Source organism: Thermobia domestica, chromosome 3 (assembly GCF_964235325.1).
Source record: "Thermobia domestica chromosome 3, izTheDome1.hap1.1, whole genome shotgun sequence".
Classification (NCBI taxonomy): domain Eukaryota; kingdom Metazoa; phylum Arthropoda; class Insecta; order Zygentoma; family Lepismatidae; genus Thermobia; species Thermobia domestica.
In genome coordinates, this window is record NC_137456.1 from 176,990,354 (window position 1) to 177,004,446 (window position 14,093).

The 14,093-nt window shown below is 34.0% G+C and overlaps 1 protein-coding gene across 2 annotated transcripts in view; it reads left to right on the plus strand.

The window, feature by feature from the left end:
- Nucleotides 1–4,752, plus strand: part of LOC145680882 (cytochrome P450 2J2-like) — an 86,444-nt gene extending 81,692 nt beyond the window's left edge. For both annotated transcript variants that reach the window (XM_081752030.1, XM_081752029.1), the window contains exon 10: nucleotides 4,224–4,752. In XM_081752030.1, the coding sequence (XP_081608156.1) occupies nucleotides 4,224–4,405 (182 nt within the window). In that variant the 3' untranslated portion in view covers nucleotides 4,406–4,752. The remainder of the gene's footprint in view (nucleotides 1–4,223) is intronic.
- The last annotated feature ends 9,341 nt before the right edge of the window (nucleotides 4,753–14,093 follow it).

Below are 14,093 nucleotides of genomic sequence, written 5' to 3' on the forward strand. Positions count from 1 at the left end.
TGCAAAATGTTTAAATAAAAATTAATTATAAATCACATGCTACTAGTATTTTAAATATCAAAATATTGTGAGTTGGTTTATTTGTTCGAGGTAACCTGCAAAACTGTTGAACTGACGTGGGTAGGTCTTTCACTCCATACGGTAAAGGCTTTTTAACGCTTTTTTCCTTTCTTTTTTTAACCAGAGATTTGAACAATAGCGTAAAATGTGAAGCAAAGGACTAGAAAAAAAATATTAAGTCTTTTCTTTCTGTTTATTTCTTTCCCTGTGCTTGACTTTTTATTAATTGCCCTCTCAATTTTAATAAATTTTAATTGCCCGCTCAACCTAGTGCTAACTAATAACATTAAAAAGCAGTGATATCCTGTCATAGGGGCTGCTTTAGTAAAACTCATTTTGGGTAAACGTCATGAAAACATAACCAATGAAATGGAGTGAAACAACATTATTTTTGGTGCACTAGAGCAAGTTAGTTGTATTTCACCTTTGGAGAGTCATGTAAGGGAATTTTTGAAATTTATCTCAGATTGCGAGAGAGGGAAATGTACAATAATCACACGTATCAAACCTTCGGACCTTCGGTAGATGGCCATCTTATAGGTAACATTTTTAATTTTTGTCAAAAAGTTGGGGGCAATGCCCCTATGACCCCCGATAACTCCGCCCATGGTGGATAATACATAAGAAGTGGATATAGTTGGAAGAAATAACTCAATTGTCCACAGCAACATACAGGCCATTTCTGCATTTTCATTCTTCAGTATTTGGTAGCGTTTAACGAAAAAAAAAAAAAAAGGCCAAAGATAAGATATTTGATAGATGTAATGGAGCTAATCAAAATTAACATGTGTAGTTTTTGAGAAAGTTCACTAAGTGTAGGTTCACATTTAAAATTACATACGTGTGACAGTTTCGTCTACTAACATTTCGCATCATCAAACGTATATAGCATTTTAAATACATACTGTGAATATACTGTTTTTGTGAATATATTGTTTTGCTCAGCAAATAGTTTGTGTTTAATTATATACCAAGTAAAGCTTCTACTTATGGAAAATATTACAGGAAGTGTAGGTATTTGTCAAACACACAAACTCATGGCAAAACATCAGCAAAACTCATACTGAACATATAAGCAAACTCATGGCAAAACTCGTGACAAAACATGTCAGCATGACTTGTGAAACATACAAGCATCGAATAGACTATTGGAAAGCATAAATTCAAATCAGTGAAATAGCTGAATAAACGTGGCGTGATAAGACCTAGTGAAGAAATAAAGTAATTGCAATTAAGGAAAATAGAGGTATTTGTTATCTGGTCTAAGGTTTATCACTATAATTTAAAGTTAATCGAATGCTTTCTTGATTTTAGCAACAGTTGAATTAGTGCATTGCAATAAGCTTAATTAATACAAAGCAAAGAGGAAAGTGCTGTTTATCCTTGGTGTTACATCACGGAATCGATGTTAGTCCAAGCGACTAGGAACTCCAGAGTAAATTACCAAATGCTTCGTTGTTGAAAACGGCTAGGCTTCCATGTGTAGCTGAGCTCTTGTACATGGCAAAGACGAATTGATGAATAGTTTCAATTCCTTCACTCGGGCCCCAGGGGATATTCATACAATAGTATATATAAGTTTAACCTGGACAAGTAATATAATATTGTGAAAATTTGGAGATCCACCATCTCTTTTCTTTGAATAGAAAACATTGTCTACATTAGAATACACTAAATGCAACCATTTTTTTTTTTTCAAAAATCTTCTTACTAGTTCGTCTATAGAATTTAAAAATAACATTTCACTAAATCTCAAGATTCAAATATAGAAAAACTTGGGGAGTAGATGCGCTTGCGTCAAATTAAGTTTTCTGACATAGGATTAAGAAGAATTTATCAACAACAGTCAGTATTCTAGCTAGTTCATCTAAGTGATACTTGTTTTTCATCTGAGATTTCGTAGCATAGACATTTTAAAATAATAATTGATACCGCTATTTCCCTCCTCCTCGTCAAATTTTGAAAATACTTCTTTACTGATACATTCATGGCTTCCGCCAGGATTTCAAAATCAGGGGGGTATTCAAAAATTTAAAGGGTGCTTGACTTTTAGAAAACTTATATTATTATTTTTACCTTTCTTGTATTATCCTAAAATTCTGCAATTACATAAAAGATGACACCTTTCCACTGCAATCCTAATTTCAACAAAGTAGAAAATGTTGAATTGGTCTACTTTTCGTTTTTTATTTATTTATTTTTATTTTGCGTGAATACCCATTACAATCAAGGGAAGTTACGGTATTAACGAACTAATTCACTTGACTGATGTTGAATAAAATCCGTCGTAGTTTTCTTGATTAATGTATGAATGGACAAATAAACGTCGGATGTTCTAAATTTTTCATTTCTTTTGTCGTTCTTAGATTTCTATGCCTAAAATGATTTTTTTTTCACGACTAAGACCAGTCAGTGGTTAGGTCAGGTTAGATTAACTCGATCTGATATTTGAAATGCTAAAACAACAACATGATATACTAGAACATTTATTGCTAATTGCAGATATTTTACATTTATTGCAATATTGGAAGTAACTTAATTCATTTAAATTTATAGCCAATGTAATTTTGTACTTTGTAATTTTGTAATTTTTTTTACCAATGTGACTCATATATTCACGAATGTATTAATAGTCTTGATGACTATCATATGCATATTTTGACAAACTGTTCTCTGAAACATCATTAGGCTTCTTCACATTTTCACACATTGTAACACCACTTTATAACCTACACATGCCTTATGCGGATTCGTTTAATAGTCAAGTTAAATGCTTCTTGTGTTTCTAATACAAAAAAAGTATTGGAAATATACTGTATTTACAAGCATACTTGTGAACCGCGGCGCAGTCTTACAAAGATTGGAAATCACTGTTCCAAGTTCTTTAATGTTCTTCGAAACGCAAATTCATTTATTTTGATTCACTCATGGCGCAACTGAACTGATGCCACTCGTATAGAACTTCTCCACCATTCCTCGTATGCATAACTTATAAAATTTTCAAAATCAGCCACTTTTATTTTCACTTCAAACATCAGGTAAACAATGTTCTTTCATGGACACCTTCATCAAATTATTAACGTGTTCTGAAGTGAGCCAGCACCGTTCGGAAATTCAAATTCTATTCATTGTTGAAGATGATCTCTCTACTGAAGCGGTATCGATTGGAAGAAGCACACATTTTGTTGCCAGAGCTGACAAATTAGAAAATATAATGCATTTATATTCTTCACAGGAAAGTTCCAATTAGAAATTCCTTGAAGAAAGCTCTTCTTTTAATCGTTTGAGAGTTCCATATTCAAATAGGACTTCTTCGCACAAAACATGAAATAATAGTGAAAAATTCCCTATTCAGGCCCGGGTCACGGCAGAAGTTTGGGGCAGTGTTACTGGAAGCTTAGGGGGCTGACAGCCCCCATTGGGGGGTCTGGCGAAATCCCTGGTATATTCCTTCAGAAATCCTATAAACGAGTGGTTTGACCTGGTGGCTATTCGGTCAATTAATCACTCAGGACTTTTTGTTTCACACACACACACACACACACACCACACACACACACACACACACACATATATATACATATATATATATATATATATATATATATATATATATATATATATATATATATATATATATAACATCAATTGATATATTATTAAATAATAGAGTGTATCTATTGTTTTCTGTTGTTCCTAAACGACCACATAATACTCTAACAGTGACACGTATAGCCCTAACAGTGACGCACTTACTCTTAATAGTGATGTGCGTATGCCTACTACTTTAAAACTAGACCGAATATATTTTATCTCTGCACTTATGAATAACAATTGTCGAGAATTCGCAGATATATTTATTGATTAACTGTATAAAATTATGACTATCTTCTATAATTTTTCATAAACGTTTAGTTATCAAGAACATGATAAAACGGTCAATTTGCATATTAAGCTACATTGTATAAACTACACGTATTGTACTGAAGCTAAGATTTTATCATACATATGATTGTATTCCTCTCTTTTTAACTTTGTATTTTCAACTTTTGTAAGACGTGAAAAAGTCCCAAATTGTCATTTTTTTAAAAATAAAATAAGTGAATAATGTATCCATATGTTAGTACTCCAAACATAATTATCTATTATGAATACTTTTCCAGGTAAGCGTTCTTGTATCGGCGAGTCCTTGGCAAGAAACAACTTATTTTTACTCTTTGGAGCCATCTTGAAGAACTACAGACTGTACATTCCAGAAGGACAGGAGCTTCCAACCACTGTTCCTTGTGGAGGGGTAACAGTTGCTCCGCAGCCATATAAAATCTTGGTCAAACCAAGGTTTTAAATCAAATATATAAATAATTTTTCCGAGAAGGAAGATTTTTTCTGCTATTGAGAGGAAGTCATAACATTGTATCAGTTTCTCCTACTTGGATATAATGATAATATGTTCCTACGTTCAGTATTGCATTGCTTCTACCGTTCGTTGTTCTCGCATTTATTGTAATAACTGTTCCTAGTTGTGCTTTAAATTTTTAGTATTGTAGGTAATTTAATAGTATAGTGCCTCAGTAGCATTAAACATGTTATCCTGTATGATTTAAGAAATTTAGTTAACGTTCTATCTGTGAATCTATGGCAATGAAACTATAGCTACCAAATGGAAAATAAAATAATTTTACATTAGCATTTTATTTATTTATATCGGGAAAGTTCCTTGGAAACAGAATATCCGGAAGTCTGTTTAAAGATTGTATTTTGAACGTATTTGCTAAGAATTATATATCTTCGCAATTCTGATGCAAAGATTGCTATGCATAAGTTCTATCTGGTCATAGTAATATTTATATCATTACCATCGTTGAATTTAAATTAGGGATGGCCACAAAGTTTCGCTTCCGGCGGAACCGGTTCCGCGAGAAACCGGTTCTTGGGGATCTGGTTTTCAGAACCGGTTCCAGATCTGGATCCGAAAACCTGGTTCTGGAATCGGATCTTCTAGAACTGGATCCGTTCAGAGCCGAAAACCGGTTCCGGCCATCCCTAGTTTAAATGTTTCACAATTAGCGAAGTAAATTATACGAGCAAACTATGGCATACAATAAAGCGTAACGAATGCAAATAAACGACGAATAAGAAATATGTAATATGAGTTAATCTCTGTATGATTACTAGGTTATTTTCTCAATTGTATTACAGATTTTCAGATATATTACCATTATAATTTATATCATTGCTAAGAGTTACATGATTAGCTTATATTCTCGGTGTGAGAGTCATTTGATTTTGATCCCATGTTAACTGAAGTTCCACGTGCCACACAGCATTGGAACAAAAGAGAATTTAAAATCCAAACGAAACCAAAAAAATAATATCTACTAGATAACCAACTTTACAGTAAACAAATACCCGGTATTGATTGATTGGGACTTTCTCGAACTTGTGAATCGAATACTCTTATCTAACTGAAATTAATGTTTTTTCTGCATTATGAAGAATGTGTTGTCCCCCGGAGTATTTGGCACATTTTTTGTAATAACCAGACCTCAGAGAACGTTTAGAAGAACTTCCTAAATTGGTTTTCGAAGGATAATTTTATTTTTATTGCCTGTTTCCATCCTCATTCGTGGTACTGAGTTTATCAACGTTCTCTCAGGTTTTTCGTTATTATGTCCCGCATATGTAAATCTTTTAACTTTTGATTTGTCGTTTTTGTGTCTGATTATCATTATTATTGTGTTAATTTTATTTATTCTTGTTTTATTTATTTTATCTTGAACTATATAGTATTTTACTTTGTGCTATTTATTGTTTTTTGTCACAAGATTTTTATTTTGCTTTATCGTTATCAGCTTTTTATGTCATTTTACCGTTTCATATATCAATATCAGAGATGAATGATAACAGCACATCTTAAAATCACAGAATAAAGGAAAGTAAACTGAAAGCATAATTTCGAATATCTTCATTTCAGTTAAATCCTATTTAAACAAGATGCAGTGCATAAAGTAAAAAAAGAAAAACGGAGAGAACTCAGAGGTGTGATGGCCTCTTAATAACAATGATAATAGAGTACATTCTTTTATGATGCTGCTGAATTTAGTATAGTAGATTAAGAGGGCCGAGGACATTGAATTTTGAATGTAGAAAAAGGGAAAGTGCGTTTTAAGCAATATGGTGATTAGCAATAAGACACAAAAGTATATGACAGATGGATTGCACTAAACATAAAGAAGAGTAAATGTAAATAAATAAATTTTAATAACTAATAGCCTACGATAATATATAACAAACGCCAATATATATTTTGCTATAGGATTATTATTATTATTAAGTATTCTGTGTTTCGGCAGGTCCTGGGGCAAAAGAGTTTTTCTCTTTTCAATTTTAGATTTAAGCCTGGAAATGTTTCTTCCACGTTTTTTGATCCTTAGCTTCCTCTTTTAACTCTCAATATTTTCTTTTGTTTCTCAAATCATCGATCAGTTCTGTTCTTCTTCTTCCTATTCCTCGCTTTCCTTCTGTGGCGGTATGAAGAAGACAATTTCTTCGCAAGATATGCCCAATTCAATTGGCCTTCCTGCAAAGGATGCTGACTAGAAGTGTCCTCTTCTCTCCTATCCGTTTTAAAACATCTTCATTTGTTGCTCTCTTGCTGTCCATTTTATCTTCTCCATCTTCCTGCAACACCACAGTTCGAAGCTCTTTAAATATTTCTTCTCTAACTTCCGTAATTTTCAAATCTCTGAACCATACAGTCCAATGTTCCATATATAGCACTTGACCAACTTGTTCCTAAGTCCAATATTGAGCCTGCAAGTTAAGAGTGATCTTTTCATGTTGAATGCTTCTTTGGTTATGACAATTCTTAACTTGATCTCTTTGGCATTCTTGACGCGATTATATGTGTTTATTTAATTTTCATACCGGTACTCTTAGAAGCAAACACCTGTAGCCCTACCGGTAAATTAATATTGTTCATATGGGTTTAAAATTCCAAAATGAAACAACCATTATCGTATTTTCATCAAGTTTAAGTAAAAGAAAAACATAGAAGTAGCTGCAAATTTATTTGTCGATATAAAGATACTTGTAATCCTATTATGTAAAAAAAATCTCTGTGATTATTGTTGGTTGAAGGAAGCTCAACTTACGTCTGTTAAGTAGGCATTCTCCATTTTCAAATTTCGACTCGGAACCTGATTCAATTATGTGTTTTTCTTTGTTATTGAGTGTTTTGAAGAAAAAATCGTTTGTTTCGAAAAACTTTAAAAAATATTTACAAAATAAACTGGAGAGGGCGACTTCACACTGGCCCCACCACTTTCAAATTTTGATTCGAAACCGAAGCCAATTTTTTTTCTTATTGATTATTCTCAAGGAAAAATTGTTTGTTTCGGAAAATGTAAGGAGATATTTACAAAATAAAGTCAGGGTGTAGCTAACGTCAATCTGACCTCTCAAATTTCAATTTCGATTCCAAATCCAAATTAATTGTTTGTTTTTCGTTTGGTATTGATTCTTTCGAAGAAAAATAGTTTGTTTCATAAACTATAAAGACATATTCACATTTTCACTGCCTTCCGTCCACCATACACACTTCCAAATTTTGATCCAAAACCATAGCCAATCGTTTGTTTTTCGTCTGGTGTTTCGAAAGTCATAAAGTGATATTTACAAAATAAAGTTGTAATGGGGTCAAATTTACTCTGGTTCCTCCACTCACAACATTTACAAGTTTCGATTGAAAATCAAAATCAATCGTTTGGTATGTTTGTTGTTGATCATTTTGAAATAAGAATAGTTTGTTTTGGAAAACATAAAGAGTGTTTACAAAAGAAATGAGTAATGCAACTTCACACTAGCGAAACTTTCAAATTTCGATTCAAAACTGAACTTAATCGTTTGGTTTCTTTTTCCTTTGTTATTGTGTGTTTTTAAGAGAAAATAATTTGTTTCAAGAAACCAAAAGATATATTTACAGAATACATTTGATAGCAAACTTCAAACTCTTTATTCTATTTTTAAATTTATCTTCAAAATTCAAGCCAATCGTTTGCTTTTCGTTTTTTATTGATTAGTTTGAAAAATATTTTGTCTCGAAAAATATTAAGTCATTTACAAAATAAAGTTGGATGGGCAAACTTCACTCTGATCTTTCAAATTTCAAATTTGAAACCGGAAGTTGCTACAGAATTCTAACTTCAGGTTTTAAAACAGAGTTAAGGATGGAGAATTCCACAACTTTCGATTTAAAAATAGATATACATATAGCAAAAATGATAACAGGTAGAAATAGCAGTTAAGCGTTCTAAACGCAATTACGAGAGTTGTCCAGAAAGTCCCAGACGTTTTGAAATAAAAAAGTAACAGAATGAACAAACCAAATTGTATTACATACATTTGAAAGGTACATTTTAAAACTATTTTTCCACGTAATCGCTATCAGGAATGAATTCAGGGGGTAGCCCGGGGGGAATCTCCCCCCGAAGAAAATTCTCCCCCCTCCCCGAGAAACTCCCAAAATTTCAGTCACAAAATGTAGAAATTACTTCATCCAATTATTTGTTTTTCTTTCCGTGCACGTGCAGATGAAATCCGATCTCTCAATATACATATAAATGACGCAGACTCATTCTATATAAATATTAAACATGCAACATCTAAGGTAGAATACCAAATAGTCAATGAAACCTGTATTTCTTAACGCTATGATCGAGTTTGGCAGAAAATGAAATTGTCAACTGTTGAAGAAATGTTTGTATTTTAGTAGGTACTATACTCTCGCCCTATATTATATATTAGTAAGTCGCACTAGCAGAGATTGAGATAGGAAAGGAAAAACAGGGAAGATCTTTCGATCATTTTATATGATCTCTGATGTCAGCAGACTTCATTTCTTGAATATGTACAGCTCTTGCATTATTTGAAATAGAGCGCCTAAATCCCATTTCTCACATCGGAAGTAACACACGTAAATGTGTTTTACGATTGTTAAAGTAAACACACCTTTCTCAGTTAAAGGGTGAGATTCAGAGGGTGTCATTTAGAGGGATCGGGGAAGAACAGTTATCTCTACTGGGTTAGAGATTTATATAGAATTTATCAATATAATTATATACCTCTAAAGGCGGAAACACACTTAATTGTTTGCATACTTCCACAAAACATACAAACAACAAATTTTGCATACTTGTTCGTCATGGGATGTGGGTAATGGGAAAATTCCGATATCACGAAAAAGGCGACATTTTCCATGTAAATGAAGTGTCGAAATTTTTCGTCGTTTCGAAATGCTGGTTTTTAGAGTAGTTCCGCACACCATAGGAACGTCATATTTTGTCAGGCAGTGAAGCTAGGAACATAGTTTATGATAGAAAAAAGAGCATTAAATTTTGTTTTCGTTTCGCGGCGCAAATCGAAAAAATGTGAAATTTGTAATGGCTGTATCTAGGATGTAGAAATTTCGAAGTGATGTTTATTCTGATGTGTAGTTTACGAATCCACCCTTAAACTTGAAAAAAATAGTCATGTTCGGTGTAAGAAAGTGCTAGGAATGTTATAAGGGGGCGTCTAATTCTACACAACTTGTAGATATGGTGGAATCACGAAATTGCGTTCAAGTGTGTAGAGTACAGCACATGTGTGGGGAAACATCGGACATGTTGGAAAAGTCGTCATCTTCGATTCAAAATGGCGGCTCAAAAATTTGTAACCATGAAAATTGTAAGTTGTGTTCTTGGTTGGTAAGCCAGGTTTCGCTATGTTATTAAGGACGTAGTTCAGTTTAAGGGAAGAAACAAATCATTGGAGAAGTCGCCATCTTGAATTCAAAATTGCCATATTTTTGAATTGCCTTCATTTGGCTTCTTATGTGGTATATTGAGGAGAATAGAACAAACAGAATTCAACGTAGTAAGTTAGCTCTGCGGTAAAATGTCTGCTTTCTGAGTAGCAGGTCTGGGTTCGAATCCCCGCCGACCTTGTTTTATATTGCGTTTGTTTTCTTATCACGTTGCTTCGTTTTATGAAAATAGTTTCTGTTGGCATTGCGTGAACAAAATATTTTCGTTATTACAGACATAGACGGAAATTATATATTTATACGCTAACTGTTGAAATGGTCTCGAAACTATGCAGTATGTTCGTGTAAAGTTTCGAGACGATACTGAAGTATTTAAAATCAAACATATGCAGCTTTGGAAATGGAGCATCACCAGTGTCTCTATTGGAAGCAATGTTCGGGGGGGGAGTATTACCCCGGGGGCACTGCTCATAACATTCTATTTGTTACTGTATTATAAACGTATTATTTTGATCTCGCCAGGGGCGCTCTGAGGAGGCAGTGTCCCCCAAAAAGAGTCTGAAAGAAACATTGGGCATCATTTTCACGATATAGTGTCCATACAAGACAACAATACATTTTGTCTCGCGACAACAGTGTCTACTTCAAACCGGAAACGATTGCAAAATATATCTCTCCCCTTTTATGCCCCTCGTTAAGATACATGCGTATACCAAATTTGAAGTGAATACCACAAATGGAAAGTATAAAATATTAATTTTAAGGAAATACACACACACACACACAGGGACGTATGCAGGGGGTGGGTCCTGGGGTCCGGACCACCTCCGAAATTCCAACTTTTGTGTAAATTTAGCCTAATTTTTGGGACAAGTTTAGGAATTTCAATATAAAATACACTGATATTGAGTTTGGACCCCTCCCGAAATAAATTCCTGCGTACGCCACTTCACACGCACGCTCAACAACACACACACACAAATGGGCACCTCTTGAAAATTGTCTCGTCGGCAGCGTACATATTTATAATATATAAGATACGTGGAAAAGTGCCCCTTTCGATTTAATAGTTTTAGTTGCGGGTCCGGTTGGAATGAAATGCCGTATATAATAGAGTCAAGCTTATTTTCAATCACCTATGCTATAAAAATAAAATTTCAAAGAAAGAAAAAGTGAGAGAAAAATTTGTTGGGAATCGAACCCAGGTCTTCTACACAGTGGGCTCAAGTTGTTCCCCTACACTACTCAATTCCTTAGATGTTCGACTTCCTACTTACTGCTCACATAGTACTGGTACGTAGCGGGCCCGCGTCTGTGGAATTACACTTCTAAAATCGGAACAGTAATCGTGTTATATATGTGTTTTTTAGGATGATTAAGGAAATGATGTCTTGTTATTTGATTGTAATAAGAAATTAGAAAGACACGATTCTAGTACAATGTTCTACTACAGTGTAGAAAGTGGTGTTGTTTAAGTTGCTATAAACAAATTTTTTAAAAGCCTCCAATAATATTCATATTCTAAATTACCTAGTAAATAAACGTCTTCATTGAAAATATAAGAGTAAAGATACAGGAAGACTGTATGTAATTGTCCAGTATAAATAAATCTTTCAACAAGTCCTGCTGCCCAATAATAACTTTTGTACCAAAGGACAGTATTATAATACAGTGTACTACGTTACTGTGCAAAAACTGGTGTTCAATCAAATGTTATGAACTAATGTTTAAAAAGCCTTAACAAAATTCATATTTGTAAATTACGAACAAATTTAGTCTTCATAAAAATACAAGACGAGAGATACAGGTAGACTGCAAGAAATTGTCCAGTAAATATGAAATATTTCAAAAAGTCTTGCTGCAGGTAATATGTACTACTATGCCGAAGGATTCCATTATAAGGGACTCTTCTATATTACAGTGCAAAAGTAGTGTTCTCTCAAATGTTACCAACAAATGTTTAAAAAGCATCCAACAATATTCATAGTTGTAAATCATCTACAAATTGTAGTCTTCATTGAAAATACGAGAATAAATATACAGGGAGACTGCAAGAATTTGTGCAGTATATATGACACTTTTCAAGAAGTCTTGCTGAGGTAATATGTACAACTATGCCCAAGGTTTCCATTATAATCCACTGTACTACATTATAGTACAAAAGTAGTGTTCACTCAAATGCTATGAAAAAAATTTAAACAATCTCCAACAATATTCATATTAGTAAATTATCTAGTAAATTGTAGTCTTCATTGTAAATACAAGAATAAATGTGCAGGAAGCCTGAAATATTTTCCCACCCTTATATCACAGATATGAATTACTTTTCCTGCAGGTAATATGTACAATTAACTACAACGACACTATTATAATACATTGTACTAAATTACACTGCAAAACATAATATTAAAAAATGCTACGAATAAATATTTGAAAGGTTGCAAAAATCATATTTGTAAACAGTGAGTGTTTTCGCAAAATGCAAGGTTTAATAGGTAGGCTATTGGAAGACAGTGTCCGCTGTTTATGTTTGAGAAAATAAATTCTGTTATTGTCTCTAACATGTATAGGTGTGCGCAAACTGTACATAATAAGCCATGCACATGATTGCCAGAGTAGACTTAGTACTAAGATCTATTCCAGGCAACCTGATAGGAAACTCCCCTTCCTCCCACCACTCTCCAGTACGGAGGGGAAATCAAGCCGTTGACCTTCACAGGGAGGGAAGCTTTTCTAATAAACAAAATCGTGTACACACTAAATTCGTACGTCAATTCGCTCGCACCTGATGGCGAAAAAGCACTGACTGCTGTTTTTTACCTGTCAACCCCAAATAACAAACAATTACTGTTTTTAATTGTTGTCTTTAAGAAAAGTATTTTTTACTATTTATGCATTAAAGTTTTGGCTTTAGTCCTATTTATTAAATTGCATTTCTAGAAATAAGAACTAATTCGTTATAAAGTTAATTTCCATCATTGTTTCACTTAAGAATCGGGGGTCGACATTCTGTCTTTATTTACAATTTCAAGGAAGGTAATCTTCTGGCTGTCTGAGTATCGAGTGCGCAGACTATCGACCTGTGCAAATATTGTATGAATTTAGCGTGTGTGGTAACTATATTATATATAGTGTCGTGTGAAATTAGTGCATATTAAATTGTATTCTGTATTCATTATGTTTTGTATAGTTTATATTATCTGAAACAAATTTTAGTGCATATTAAATTGTAAATAATTGCGTATTTAGTGCTTTGTGAAGCGACAATTCATGATGCTTGCAGTAGTTCTGCGATAAAACATGAGCCCGGGACAGCGTTACGAAGTGGTGAGAAGCGTTGCATTTTGAATATCTTCCATGCTTTAAGAGAACAACACCCTAATTTAACTGTTGAAGAATTCGCCGACATGACTGGGAAACAGACAAGTGTAGGAAAGGCAACTGTTTATAGAAGTAGGCGGGAGGCTAAATTTAATGAAAATAAATTAAGAAGTACCAAAAATACGCGTACAAGTATTTCCCCTCTCGGAAAACTATGACGACTTCACGAAATCGGCAATTCGATCAAAGGTACATCAGGTCTTTTCCCGTAATGAATTGCCAACGTTAAATAAAATTCTGATAGCTATAAATACCGATGATGAACTGCCCTGCTTTTCTCACTCAACTCTCCATAGACTGTTGAAAATAATGAAATTCAAGTATGTATAGCACCCATTAATTGCATTGACCTCCAGACAAGAGTTCTGTGCGAACTAAAAACTTTTGTTGGGGCCATGGTGGCTCCGTGGTAGAGCGTTCACCTCTGGGGCATAAGGCCCTGGTTCGATCCCAGCTCGTGCTTAGTGGGCTTTGTGGTGGACAAGCACTGTTTTTGCAGATTTTCTCGGAGTTCTCCTGTTTCCTCCTACTTTTTTCTTTGCACTGTTTCATTCATTGTCGTCATCACAGTCTCCTTTAGCCTACCCGGCATAACTGCGATACGTAAAACTCAAAGATTTAATTTCATTTCCAAACATCTGTTACTCTCCCTCCCCCTCAACGGTCGTCAGGACTGTTGACAACTCCGTTTTTATTAAAATAGTCAAGTAACAATTCAAAAGTGAATTTCCTCTATTATCAATTGGCTAAACTCAAGGCCAACGAAAGGGCTGGGTGAGGATTGCAACCACACAAGGCGCCAAATTTTAGGGGATTTTAGGGGCATCAAATTCACTGTGATGGTTAA